General features: G+C 39.5%; 1 protein-coding gene across 1 annotated transcript in view; it reads left to right on the forward strand.

The window, feature by feature from the left end:
* The window catches only part of AFG1L (AFG1 like ATPase), a 206146-nt gene extending 201457 nt beyond the window's left edge, over positions 1-4689 (forward strand). The window contains exons 12-13 of the mRNA XM_082248831.1: positions 2740-2853; positions 4271-4689. Coding sequence (XP_082104957.1) covers positions 2740-2853; positions 4271-4405 — 249 coding nt within the window. The 3' untranslated portion in view covers positions 4406-4689. The remainder of the gene's footprint in view (positions 1-2739; positions 2854-4270) is intronic.
* Positions 4690-15660: the final 10971 nt, after the last annotated feature.

The raw sequence follows: 15660 nt of genomic DNA on the forward strand, positions 1-15660 counted from the left end.
CCAAACACACCTCAGACGACCACTGCCTTGCTAAAGAAGCAGAGGGTAAAGGTGATGGACTGGCCAAGCATGTCTCCAGACCTAAACCCTATTGAGCATCTGTGGGGCATCCTCAAATGGAAGGTGGAGGAGCGCAAGGTCTCTTACATCCACCAGCCCCGTGATGTCATCATGGAGAAGTGGAAGAAAACTCCAGTGGCAAATTGTGAAGCAAAATTGGCAATTTTGACATTTTCACTGAACTCACTTTTGTTTCCAGCGGTTTAGACATTAATGACTGTGTGTTGGGTTATTTTGAGGGGACAGAAAATTGACACTGTTATAACAAGCTGTACACTCACTACTTTACATTGTAGTAAAGTGTCATTTCTTCAGTGTTATCACATAAAAATATATAATAAAACATTTACAAAAATGTGAGGGGTGTACTCACTTTTGTGAGATACTGTATAAAACAGACAAACCACAACACTGTCATTTTAAAGTTAATGTTGCCATGTATTGTTGAGTAAAAGGTTTAAAGCTGGGTATACAATAGTAAAGTTTTGTTCACCTTTTTTTTTAATAATTGGTGGGGTCAAATTGACATTCGTCTTCGAGCATAGTGACAAGAAAATTTGAAGGAGCAGGATTGAAAATTTTTCTCAAATGTACAAATTTCTAACATTGTATGTGGTTTTCATTCATTCATTCCCAAATCGAATGGTAAAAGCAGACAAGTTCTTGAACTACTTTCAAACATATTTCAAATGTTTTGAGAATATTCATATGAATTTTTGTTTGAAATTCTACTAGTGTATACCCAGTCTCTGTTTAAATAGAAAGTATATCTGAATGTATATGACCAACTTTGAGGGGAGGGGGGGGGGGATTCAATATGAGATGTCTCGTGATAAAAAATCCAGTATCCACAAGTATTGCAGTTGCCAATGGAACTTTAGGTGAGGGAAGATCTTCCAATGGGTACGCCTGTTCTGGTGACTACGGTCAAAGGGAGGAATTTCCTCTTATTTCTTGAACAGAGAGGGAAGATAAATCTCTTCAATAAGGCAAAGACAACAAAAACAAATAATTTAGGCATTAAACTTTTTTGGCTAAAGATACATCCTTGCACATGACACTGATGTGTGATCTCAGAATCTTCCTGGCAGAAAGTTCCTGCCCAAAAAAAAACACCTGCATAGTGTGAACATTTACACATGTAAACATTTCTTCTAGCTACCACAGCGCTAAATAATATAGGGTAGGTATAATGTACATGCATGTATTCATTCATACATACATGCATAAAATACTGACTGCTTATGCAGTTCTAATTGACAGATATTTACGCACCTGTGCGTGCAGGCTGATTGAATGCAATGACTAAATTTAGATTATTAAAGAAAATAAAACGTCTACCTAAAAAGTTGCGTTTTGTCGCATGTATGCAAAAGCCTTGAAGGTCCTTTCACTTTTGTGACATCTGTGCCTGTTTTTTTTTTTTTTTTTTTGCATCTGATCAGAAAACCCATGTGAAAACTTTGTGGATTAATAATACTTTTGGGGATTATGATTTTTTTTTTTTTTTAGTATGTGATTGTAAGAAGAAGAAGCTTAGAAGAAGGCCTCACTTAAAGAAGCCATGGCCTGACTGCTGGGAACATGATCATTTTAAAGTGGTTCTAAAGGCAAAACATTTTTACCTTAATGCATTCTCTCCATTAAGGTAAAAAACATTTTACAGCTTGCTGTCCTCCCCCAAATACTTACTTCAGTCCTTAATCAACTCGGCAATATGTCTGGCTTAAACTCTTCTCTCCTCTCCTCTTTTTCACACAGGGAATTCGGGCAGCAGCAGGAGCCATTGGCTCCAACTGCTGTCAGTCGAATGATGTGAGGAGGAAGCAGGGGCTGGCTGTGTGTGTCTATGGAAGTGGTTCCATAGACATGCCGCTTGGGAGCGGGCATGCACATGTGCCCCCCATAGCAAGCAGCTTCCTGTGGGGACACATGAGGAAACGGAGGAGCCAAGATCATCGGCAGGGGACCCCAGAAGAGGAGGTTTGGGGCCGCTCTGTGAAATACCATTGCACAGAGCAGTCGAGTATAACATGTTTATTTAAAATAAAAATAAAAAAGTAGCAACACTTCAACATGTTGGTGCAGTGACATTAAAAATTACTTATTAGCCAGCTATATCCTGCTTTACAAATTTGTTGTGTTTTCATTTATAAACCTTGAGCTTACATTGGCCCAGCTTGTTTGCACCTCCATCTCTGCATGCTGTGATAGGAAGAGAGACAACGCAGAGGGGGATAACGCTCCATTTACCATCTTGTCAAATCAGGAAATGCCATGTGTTCACTGAAGAAAATACATTCTCAGAATGATGGAGGTGCCAAGTGAGCAACCTCAGTATACGGATGGCAAGTTCCCAGAGGAGACCAGAACTGACTGTATATAGCACAGGCTAATATAATGAATTTCTGCATCTCCAGCAGCCCTCCAGATGTGACATATGAAAAATTAGGTATAACTAAGCCTGCACAACTGTAAGCTTAAAAAAAGATAATTCTGGAAGTTCATCTTTTAATGTAAAGTTGCAAATTTTGGAATTGAAAATACACATCCAACGATGAAAACTTTGACTTTGGTAAAATGACGTGAACTCTTAAAAAAATTGGGTTCCTTTTTATAGGTGTACTTAAGCTTGCATTCTAGTTATTAACTATGTAACAGTACTTTACTTGTTCTTAGGTGCGTGTTGTTTGCTCTGCTGACACTCCTTTGCAAAGCTTGTTCATGCAGAAACTTAAGGATACCGATGATACGGATTCTAGAGTTCTTTTAGATGATCTTGAATTAAACCAGGTATACCTCTTTTGTGCATACTTCAACTGCTTCATTTAGTTTTGTAAAACTTTATTTTATAAACCTCTCAAATGGAAATTGGAAGTATCAACGTAAATGCTAGAAATTAGTAATGACTATTGGCTAAAAAACTTCTGAATGTTGGAAAAATAGAGGAATGTAGAAATATTTAGAGCAAAACTTTTGAAGTAGGCTTATATGTCAATAAGGGTTTATTTACTACCTATAAGGTGTGATTGTGGGAATGGTAAAGCTGAACTCCAGGTAGAAATAAAATAATTACATTTATAGTAATTACATTTATTTATTTACAGCAGAGCTCAGGTTGGGAGAGAGAGAAACAGTAGACACAGCCAATAAGTTCTGCTGCAGTGCTGATGTGCTTAAAAAGACCAGGCTGATAGGAGAGGAAAAGAGGGGTAAGCTGTCACATGCTTAGGGAGGGACAATACCTACAGTATATTTGCTATTTGACTGTGGCAGACAATAATAAGGTCTCCTGTCCTGCCAGACAAGGCTGTGTAAAGCCTGGTACACACAGGAAGTTTTTTTTTTTTGTTCAACCCAGCATGCTAAATTAAAAAAAACTGAAAAGGTCACTGTACTAACTACGCAATGCTATTACAGTGATCTCTCCGCTGTGCGAATGTGTTCTGACGGGGACCACCAGAGCACACCAGTCAGCACTCACTCAATACTTGAAAAATTCCAGGGGCCAGGTCGCCATGGCGACTAGAAATTGGGTACTGATGCCTGGGCTTTTGTTAGCTCATTCACTGTTGCAGGAATGCACAATTTGTATCGCCCAAGGCATGTAGATTTTTCTACATTTAGCCCTGCTGCTTGCTCTCACTTGCCAGGTGAAAGCATTCGGTCGGCTCTGATGTCGCTGGATTGCTTCCACACACACCAGTAAAGTGCCCCCTCCCTTCCGCCTCCCACTATGTATCCTGGGCTTGCTCATCTGCGGGCCTGGTACCAGCATAGCGAGAACTCAAGGTTGGAGGGAAGGGAGCAGAGCGGACGTCTTATGTTGTCCCTGACCCAGAAGCGACGTGTATGACGTCACTTCCGGATAGTCATTGACAGTTTCCCCAGACAGCATGGTATGTGGAAGAATTATGAGAATTCCAAGGTGGAGGGAAGGGAGGAGAGCGGACGTGAGTCCTCTTGTTCCTGACCCGGAAGCGACGTGTATGACGTCACTCTTGGGTCCCCATTGACAGTTTCCCCAACCAGCATGGTATGTGGAAGAAATATTGATAACTACATCAGTGATTGGAAAGTGTTCCCTACAATAAGGGCAGCCTTTTACAGCCTACAGTACACCTTATTCATAATAAATGTATTAAATGTCTGTACAATTGCATCTTTAGACTCTAATTTACACATTATGCTTTTTTTGTGTTGAATGCAGGATGTATCTGCAGGATTGTCGGTTTTTACAGGTGAAGAAGAAGTCTTTGCTTTTCAGCGTACATTATCTCGACTTACTGAGATGCAGACCGAACAGTATTGGAGGGATGGAGACAGAAATCAAAATGAATTATAACGTTTAGGCAATGCAATAAATGCACAGAACATCACTTTATGAGATGACATTTCTCTGGAAGTGTACATCTTTGCTGAAATTGCACAACAACCTCAGGACCATTATTTAATGCAACTGTTTAAATTTCACCCTCTTTGCTGTTTTGTGCTAGCTCTGCTGTGCTCTGGTCTCTAATTGAGCAGCTCACATATTGAAATTGTTCCATGTGTGGCATGACCCAAGGTACAAAGGTGTCCAGTGTTGTTTCACTATTTATCAAAACCATATGTGCCATTTATATTATGAAGACAATCTCAGGACCATTATTTAATGCAACTGTTTAAATTTCACCCTCTTTGCTGTTTTGTGCTAGCTCTGCTGTGCTCTGGTCTCTAATTGAGCAGCTCACATATTGAAATTGTTCCATGTGTGGCATGACCCAAGGTACAAAGGTGTCCAGTGTTGTTTCACTATTTATCAAAACCATATGTGCCATTTATATTATGAAGACATAAGTGAAGAAATGATTGAGGATCCTTATTGTGAGACAAATGTAGAGTACCTGAGTTTAATGCAATCAGCAAAAGCTCCTCTATTTAATGCTGAAGTGTTCAGAATGAGAGGTATCCACACAGTATGTAGTTTAATATATGTGTCACAATATTTGTTTGCTTACCATGACACTGTATGCAAGGTGCTATCTCTGAGAATGTAACAGAAACACATTAACTGCCAAAGTGAAGACAAAACTTAGATTTAATACATGGGGCAATGTAGTGCTGCTCCTCTTTATCCAGTCATTCTTCCCACTTTTTCTGTGAGTCCAGGGCATCAGGGCCTGACCTGGACTCACAGGTGAAGGCTGAAGACAGCATGGCCATGTCATTACACAGCATTTAGGATCTACCTACCACCAGATAAAGCAATTAGTAAAGAGGACCTTTGACTTCATTGGACCAAATATACCTTAAAAAACGGTATGCATAAAAAATATTAAAATAAGGGAGTGCTCTGAGGAAGGGAAGTCATGTTGCTTGACAGTCTTCCACTAATTTTTTGTTTGCAAGCAAATCCATTTTACCGTTTGCTAAAATGTTTATAATAGTAGTATACTGTATATATCATGCAAAAGAGTGAAATGCTTGAAAAAGCATCAGGTTCACAACAGTTTTAAATAGATATATGACATTTTAAAAAATGAGGAAATTACACCAGCCTAATGTTCAGTACCATAAACCACTTATTTGCATTAAATAAAACTAATGGGGTATATGGGGGCTGCCATAGACCACCTTCTGAAGATTTGAATTGTCTGGCCTTTAATTTCACAAATTTGAATCACTCACTGGGAATAATTATACAGCAAGTCACAAATACAAGGGAAAATAGTAGCTGCACTCCAAGAAATATGCAAATGCTGGTAAACCTTATTCATCTGGACAACATGAAAAGAGAGCTGTTGTCTAGCACCTCCTCAAAGGACATGTTTCACCCACAAGGTTGGGTTTAACCGTTGAGGTGTGGAGGAGCATATAAGGAGAGACATACAGATATACACAGTGTAATTAGTATGTGATGGCATTTAAAACAAAAGACACGTGTATTCTCTCAAGCTTCCTTATTTATCATCATGATAGCTCTCTAATTCGGGGATATGCAGTATATCCTTTCTTAGTGAAACCCTAGAAGAGGTAAAGCCAACATACCTGCTAAAAAAAAATTTACACATAGTTTAAATTAAAAAAGTAGATAAAACATATATTGTAGTTTCATCACCACGAAAAACATTTTTGAAGTGCATGTCCCAACTTTCTTAAATAAAAAAGAGTATATACGCAAAGGACAAAATATAAATGAAATCATCACTACACTCCAAATCAAAATTGGCAGCTAGCAATAAGAGAAATATACAATCTTCAATACAATATAAATAACAAGAAAATGCAGTGCTCACAAAAATATAAAAAGAAACCTAAAAAAGGGAACCAAAATAGTGAACTAAAACACTTAAAAAGTGCAATGATCAGTGAAATGTGCATAAAGGTTTCCAAAGTGGTTGAGTATTAAAACTTTCTAATGCGTAATACTGAGAGAAGTGGCAACTCACCAGAAGCAAGTGCTGTCTCAAGAGTACAGCAAACTCGCTTTATGTAGTTGAATACTGGTGTACCCATGCCCATCCAGTATCAAATAGGGTCACTTCCTCGGTGTCACATGGTGTTATATCAAAACAATGACATGAAAATAAAATATTTTTATAGTGTACTTTACCACTAGCCACTGTGCTGCTACTGCGGCACAGTGGCTCGTTATCGTCTAGCGACGTAGACCTACGTCGCTAGACTCCTCCCCCTGTAGGCGGCGCTCGCGCGCCGCCGGAGGCGCTCTCCTGCTGTTTTCATTCACAGCGGGAGTCGGGCCAGGGGAGGAGCGGCGGCGATCGCCGCTGCTCTGCCCCGATCGTCGGGGAATCCAGTTTGGAGATCCGCCCGCCTGTGTAAACAGAGCGGACGGAACTCCTAAGTGACAGGGAGTGACAGATCGGAGTGTTCAGCATAGCTGAACATCCGATCTGTCCCCGGCTCACTCATTCACCTCCCCCCCCCACACGTTAGTAAGCACCAGGCATACATTAACCCCTCCCTCTCCAATAAAATTAGTCCCTTCCCTGCCAGTGTCATTTTTACAGGAACAGTGCATATTTATAGCACTGATTACTGCAGTAATGTCACTGGTACCCCCAAAAGTGTCAAAAATGTCAGTCAAGGGTCCGATCTGTCCGCCGCAATGTCGCAGTCCCACAAAAAAAATCGCAGATCGCCGCCATTACTCGTTAAAAAAAAAACACCAAAAATGACAGAAATCTTTCCCTTTGTTAGTAAACCAAATAACTTTTGCTCAAACCAATCAAAATACGCTTATTGCGATTTTTTTTTTACCAAACATATGTAGCAGAAAACAAATTGGCCAAAAATTTTAAAAAAAATTGGTTTTTACATCTTTTTTGGGGGGAATTTCATATAAAAAAATGTTAAAAATATTGATATTTTTTCAAAATAAACGCTCTTTTTTTGTTTATAGCGCAAAAAGTAAAAATTGCACAGGTGTAGGGCTGCAACTAACGATTATTTTAATAATCGATTAGTTGCCGATTATTTTTTCGATTAATCGATTAATCGGATAAAATCATAAAAAAAACTCAATATGCCTTTTTTTTTCATTTATTTAAAATAATAATGAACAAACATAGTGTTAGTGCCGGTTCACACTTGTACGGTTTGCGAATTCGCATGTAATTCAGAGCGCACTGCTCCTAAATTACATGTGATCTCATGTGCGGATGCGAGTTCAGCCATACACTTTGTATGGCTGAATTCGCAGAGCAACCACAGCAAACTCGCACATGAGGCTTTTTTTGAGCCGCCTCAGAATCGGATCGCACAGTGGTTCACACTTGTGCGATCTGATTCTGTGCAAACTTGCAGATTGCACTGCAATATGCAATTGCAACTGGGGGTGTCGTTAACTTTTAATTTGCACCCCCTGTGTATCGCATATGGCAGTGTGAACTGCCAGATGTGCGGATGCGATGCGGGAACACGCTGCATATTCGCAGCGTTCCCGCATTGCACAAATGTGAACCGGCACTAAGGCCATCGCATCCGCACATCTGGCAGTTCACACTGCCATATGCGATACGCAGGGGGTGCAAATTAAAAGTTAACGACACCCCCAGTTGCGATTGCATATTGCAGTGCGATCTGCAAGTTCGCACAGAATCGGATCGCACAAATGTGAACCACTTACCACTGTGCGATCCGATTCTGAAGCGGCTCAAAAAAAGCCTCATGTATGGCTGAACTTGCATCCGCACATGAGATCGCATGTAATTTAGGAGCAGTGCGCTCCGAATTACATGCAATCTCGCAAACCGCACAAGTGTGAACCGGCACTTATACCAAAACTTTTTTTTTTTAAATTAAGCTCCTATATACTGTAAATAATATAATAAATGCTTATCTAGATAAAAGAGTTAATATTCCTTATAAGGTGCAATATTACAATAGAAAAATAAGTGAATAAAAACGTCCATGTCAGCCATAGATATGAAATAGGGAGCAAAGAAAGACCCCCTATATGTGTTATATGGAAGTTTTTAATCACTTATTTTTCTATTATAATATTGCACTTTATAAGGAATATTAACTCTTTTATCTGGATAAGCTTTTATTCTGTTTTTTGGCGGGCTGCATTGCATGGAATGGACACTGTAACTAGTACTAAGCTCGGCACGTTTTGCTGCTTCTCCCTCAGCTCGATATGACTCACTCCCTCACTGACTCAGCAAGAAGGCAGAGAGGAAAGGAGGGGGGAGGGGGGAGGGGGGAGGTCACTGAAGTGCCGAGCTGTGAGAGAGACAGACAGTGTGTGCACACTGCAGCTTCACAGAGGAGACGGAGCTCGCTGACAGGCGGGGAATGTCAAGAATGCAGCACAACTAATCGACGGAGCAACTAATCGATAATGACAATCGTTGACAACGATTGTCATTATCGATTATTATCGATTTAGTCGATTAGTTGTTTCAGCCCTACACAGGTGATCAAATACCACCAAAAGAAAGCTCTGTTTGTGGGGAAAAAAGGACGTAAATTTCGTTTGGGTATGGCGTCGCATGACCGCGCAATTGTCAGTTAAATTTGCACAGCGCCGAATCGCAAAAAGTTGCCCAGACGTAAGACAGCAAAATGCTCTAGTGGTAAAGTGGTTAATTGGTAGTCATTGTGAAAAATAGTGAAAGCAAACACCCGTAGTGAAAGAAATAATGTACACTTGTGATCCAAACTGCCTTCCCATGCAATGTACACTCACCAAAAAGCGTATAACACAAGGAAGTTTTAATACTCAACCACTTTGAAAACATTTATGGACATTTCACTGATCATTGGACTTTTTTAATGTTATAGTTCACTATTTTGGTTCACTTTTTTATGTTTCTTTTTTTATATTTTTGTGAGCGCTCTTGTTATTTATTTACACAACGGAGACACCCCTGACATACCCCAATTATTCAGACTTTTAAGAATGAATGCACAAAACAAACTAAGTCTACAAGTGATTTTTTTTACTACTTTATTTTATAGTGGTTTTAAAAATTTGCAAATGCTATAATTTAGAGGTTGGATGAAAGGTTTAAGTGCAGTATAACTCTTTTGGTATTTGAAAAGTGCATTTTTTTATACACGTCTCTACATTAGATCAAAGAGAGGACCTGAGGTAGAAACAGGGACAGAGGAATTTGGTTCCAAAAGAGTGATAGTTCTTCCAAATAAGGCACAGTTAAAACGGTCATACATGGATCGCAATGGTGAACAGGGTATATTTCGATTCATGTATGGGCAGGCTGGTTGTACACAAATCAATCTATCTAATCAGCCTATCAGAAAAACTTCTCTCAGTCAGCACCGCTGGCTATAGGTGGCACTGTTGATCAAAGTATTCTGACAACAGGGCAGTTTTCCTGCTGTCAAAATAGAATGCCTCATTGGGAGGGTTTCCTTCATCCCCTTGAATGTGTGGATGAGGGAATTAAGCAATTTTCTTTTGTTCATTCCACTAGTTGAATAAATAAAAAAAAGACTAATTGATGGCCCGCCTTAAAAGATTTTTGTGAATACAGTAAAACCTTGGATTGAGAGTAACTTGGTTTGAGAGCGTTTTGCAAGACAAATTTTTTTTATAAATTTTGACTTGCTAAACAAGCGATGTCTTGATATACAAGTAGCGTCATGTCACAACTGAGTATAAAAGAAAAGGGAAGTGCCTCTAAGTGTAGCAATATGGTTACATTTAATGAAGGTACAACATTTAGCAACTCACATGGTTGATGATTAAAACAGGCACACCTAAGTATGCAGGCATCCGGGGTAAAGATGTCCACATAGACCATCCACCGCACCACCATCCATGTCATCCCTTCCACGCTGCGTGCCATGAATGCTTCAAGCCTCGTTTTCAGATCACTCGACTGCAGGGTAGTCTTCCCAGGCACGACTGCAGACTGATGGCAGTGGGAGCCGGCGGTATGGAGGATGGACTATGTGGATAGCTTTACCCCAGATGCCTATGTTCTTAGATGTGCCTGTTTTAATCATCAACCATGTGAGTTGCTAAATGTTGAACCTTCATTAAATGTAACCATATTGCTACACTTAGAGGCGCCTCTCTTTTTTATACACTGTAGCTCCTGCTGGATTATGCTTCTAATCCTCTTGTGGAGACTGCCATTTGTGGATAGACATTTTATGGTTACACAACCTATCACATTGCTATAATCTTTTTATATGGACCGTAAACTGAAGGACTTATGAATTGTTGTGGAACAAATCATCTGAGCTTCCATTATTCCTTTGGGGAAATTCGCTTTGATATAAGAGTGCTTTGGATTACAAGCATGTTTCTGGAACAAATTATGCTTTGCAAAAATATCTTGAATGTGCTATATTCATGAATATGTGCCAACATATTCAAAATGTTGATATTTTTAATAGACATAACACTCCATAAACTGGGGACTGTATTGTCAGTATGACCACTATTTGAATATATATACATTTTAACCACTTTACCACCGGAGGATTTTGCTGTCTTACGTCCAGGCCACTTTTTGCGATTCAGCACTGTGCGACTTTAACTGACAATTGCGCGGCCATGCAACGCTGTACCCAAACAAAATTTTCGTCCTTTTTTTCCCACAAACAGGGCTTTCTTTTGGTGGTATTTGATCACCTGTGCGATTTTCATTTTTTGCGATATTAATTAAAAAAGCGACAATTTAGAAAAAATAACAATATTTTCTACTTTGACAGTTAGAAAATATCCAATATATTCAATTTTTGTCATATATTTAGGCCAAAATGTATTTAGCTACATGCCTTTGACAAAAAAATTCTCAATGAGCGTATTTTTAACCGCTTTATGACCGGAAGGTTTTACCCCATTCCTGACCAGGCCATATTTTGCGATTCGGCACTGCGTTATTTTAACGGACAATTGCGCAGTTGTGCAACGCTGTACCCAAATTAAATTTATGTCCTTTTTTTCCCCACAAATAGAGCTTTCTTTTGGTGGTATTTGATCACCTGTGCGATTTTTACTTTTAGCGCTATAAACAAAAAAAGAGCAACAATTTTGAAAAAATAACAATATTTTTCACATTTTTTTATATGAAATTCCCCCCAAAAAATGTAAAAATCAAAATTTTTTATCATTTTAGGCCAATTTGTTTTCTGCTTCATATTTCTGGTAAAAAGAATTGCAATAAGCGTATTTTGATTGGTTTGCGCAAACGTTATTGCGTTTACTAACTAAGGGAAAGATTTCTGTAATTTTTGGTGTTTTATTTTTTAACGAGTAATGGCGGCAATTTTTTTTGCAGGACTGCAACATTGCGGCGGACAGATCAGACCCTTGACTGACATTTTTGACACTTTTGGAGGTACCAGTGACATTACTACAGTAATCAGTGCTATACATATGCACTGTTACTGTAAAAATGACACTGGCAGGGAAGGGGTTAATTTTTATTGGAGAGGGAGGGGTTAATGTATGCCTGGTGCTTACTAACGTGTGTGGGGGGGGGTGACTGAGTGACACAGGGACAGATCGCAACCCTGAACCCTGCAATCTGACCCTGCCTGTCACTTAGGAGATCCGCCCGCTTTGTTTACACAAGCGGGCGGATTTCCACACTAGATCCCCAACGATCGGGGAAGAGCAGCGGTGATCACCGCCACTCCTCCCCTGGCCCGACTCCCGCTGTAACTGAATACAGCGGGAGCGAGCCTCCGGCGGGGCGCGCGTGCCGCCGAGAGAGGGGAATGTCTGGTGACGTAGGTCTACGTTGCCAGACGATAACGAGCCACTTTGCCGCAGTACAGTCAACGTGATTGGTCGGCAAGTGGTTAAAAAGAATAAAAGCACTACTCTCCAAAACCTAGGCCAGTTTTAATTCTGTATCTGTAGATATTTGTGCCCACTTCTTTCTATACATTATCTGGAAATAAATAGGTTTATCAATCTTTACACAATGAAATACTAGTTTTCCTCTTTTATATTGTACTGTAAGCACACAAATTTCTTTTAACCCTCTTGTCTTGAATTGTACTGTAATTGTTTTGTCCCCCTTTAGATTGTAAAGCGCTGCACAAACGGTTAGTGCTATATAAGACCTGTATAACAATAATATTAATCCTTTGGCGCTGGCTGCCACCGGCTTTTTAAGGGGTTTGCTATGCTGGGAGGCGGGGCTTATGGCCGTGATCGGCTGTCATCGTGCTCGCATGATTAGAAAAGTCCCAATCGCAAGCGGCGATCAGGAACTTTACGTGAGCCACTGGTCACTGTGCTGGGAGCGTGCAAGGCACACGCTTTCGGCACAGCACCATCGGCGCTAATGCACGCACATATGCGGCCGTCCGGCGCCAAGACCCAACTGCCAAGAGGCTGCATACTTGCGTGCACTCTGCGCCAAGAGGTTAATAACACTGTGACAACTTTGCAGGCTCAAAAGAAAGGAGGTAAGATAGAAAGAAAAATTAAAACAGATCCTGCCACCGCCCTAAATGTATGACACCCTAGACCTGGACTTAAATTATTTTAAAGCTGCAGTTTAGGTATGGCTTTTATTTGCTTAGTTACATTGGTCCACCAATGTAAGTACAAGTATGTATGTGCCATAACTAGCTGATCCTTGTGAAAGCTGGAAATCACTGTAGTAGGCCCTGCTACTAACTTCCAGGTCCTGTGCCAAGCGGATGCCCTGCTACATAGTGAACACAAGGGGGGGCTCTCTGTTAGCATGGATGCCATTTTGGATGGATGCATTTTCTCAATGAATGTAAAGCCATCTCTGATTGGATGAGGTGGAGAGGTAGGACGGTGACATCATGATCTCGACCTCATTCAATCATGGAATGCCTTGCATTCATCGTAAAAAATGTAATGCGTACTGGTGCCTGTGTCGAGACTCCGACCTCCTGTGTTTACTATGCAGCAGGGCAGCCACTCGACATAGGACCCAGAGGACAGCAAGGATCACTGTAGTAGCTGTGCCTACTACAGCAATTTCCAGCTTCTACAGGGATCAGCCAGGGAAAGAGCCATACCTAAACTTAAGCTTTAACAAAAATGCAGACCTCCAGTTTAACACTGGAGCCACAATGCATATCCAGAGCTTCTATTTTCCAATTTATGATTCAATTTTTATTTTATTTACTAAAGTTTTATAACACAAACCTGTTGATGGTGCCATATGTATAGTGACCAATTTATGAAGCATTTTGTATGTAAAAGTCAGTGCACAGATTATCACGTTGGTTTTTGCTCTTGTTCCAGCTTCTGGCTGGTATTAACAGCACAAGAGAGATGGTAAAGGAGCCATTTGAAGTGGTGATAAAACAATACATCATGAGATAAAATAATTTATGAGAAATGTAGGCTTTCACAATAAATTATGAAAAATAGAGGCTTTCATGAGTTAAATATTTAATTTTCAAAAATGGTTTCACATCAATGTCATATTTATTTTTGTGATTAGTATATTTTGATATATGAACAAATGCATGTAAAATAACTCATGCAGTTTTGTGAATGGACTCTCAGGTGTTGTGTATATAACCAATATATTCTGTATATACAGTAGCTCTGCAGAATAGCCCAGCTGCTAATGTAAAGAAATTAGAAGTAGTAACTAGACAGCTTATTCTATTTTACATTTAGATTTTAGATAACATGTTTTTTTTTTCTATGTCCTAATGTGTCTCTTCAAATGAAATGTTTTCTGTATTTATTCAAAGCGATACCTTATAATTATTGTTTAAGGTTGTTTTGGGTGTATCTATTAAGTGGTTTTAGGATCATGTTATGATTGTATGAGCATGAAAATTGAGAAAATGTATTTGAAGATTTTATTTTGTATGAAGACAAACTAAACACTTGAAGAAAATGTGCCTTCATGCAGCAATATATTATAATAATTACTGGCATAATATTAGATTAAAATTTAGTAAACGTGTCAAAATTGTATCCTGCCCAACTTTATTCCCTTTTAAAGCCTGTATTACAAGACCAGTAAGGCATGTGTGTACAAGATTCCAAATATATTAGCAACATTTAAAATAACTTTACATTGTATGTTTTTGTGGTTGCATTTAAGTTCCATTTTTGCCTAACTGCCCTTATACTTCCATCATAACAGTAGAAATGTTGTACCACGCTATCCATTGATTAATGAAGAAAGTTTGACCTTGGTCAGGCTTTAGACATTTATATATAAAATGTATAAATCCTAACAATGGAATCTAGGTTATCCTGAATACCTGCATCTTGATGAGTTAATTTAGAATTCCAGCCTAAACCTAAGTAGTCCCCCCCCCCCCCCACCTCTTCCTATTACCTATTCCCCCTTATTTTCTTTTACAATGATAAGTGATATATCTATGACATGGTATTCAAACTTTATGAAGTGAAGACCATATGTAAAGTCTTAAATTAAGGCAAGTTATCTCAGCTGAGAAATATGCCTTTATGCCACTAGGGGGCACTGCAGGGGAAAGACTCCAGTTTAGTTTACTTGTGGGATCCTACAATTGGGTGGTTATTATTGTAGATATTAGTTTCTGTCCTCTCATGCCTTAATTGACAAGAGGGTACATTTGTCTGACAATTTAGCTTATCTTTTTTAACCTTAAAATGAGTCCTATTAACCTCCTGGCACCAGCCCCGCGCATTTATGCGGCCACTCATTAGGTGAAAGCCAATCACAGCAATCACATAACCCGTTCACACCTCCTAACTTTTAGAACTCTTAAAGGGCTGGGATGCAATCAGTGCAAAGAGATTACTGTACTCCATCATCACAGCAAGTTGTTTACCTATAGTTTGGTCATTAAATATTTTTTTCTTTTCCTCCTCTCAGTAAAATGGTGAAAACAACATCTAGAGTTTGGAAACATTTCCACAGTGCAATTTCTGCTGAGAGCAAAGCTGCAATTTACAAATATTGTGAGAAAAATATTATTTTCCAATTGCTACACGGATAGCAAAATACATCCTTGGATACCAGAGGTGCCCTAAAGCATTATAAAAAATACTTTACTCTAAGCCAGAAGCTAGGGTCCGGTTTCAGGGGTGTTACTCTGACCCACTCCCTATCTTGAAAGGTACACGTCAGGGGTGTCCTCTATCGCCCCTTCTGTTTGCGATAGCAATAGAAA

This window comes from Pelophylax lessonae (assembly GCF_965119305.1).
Source record: "Pelophylax lessonae genome assembly, chromosome: 3".
NCBI classification, from domain to species: domain Eukaryota; kingdom Metazoa; phylum Chordata; class Amphibia; order Anura; family Ranidae; genus Pelophylax; species Pelophylax lessonae.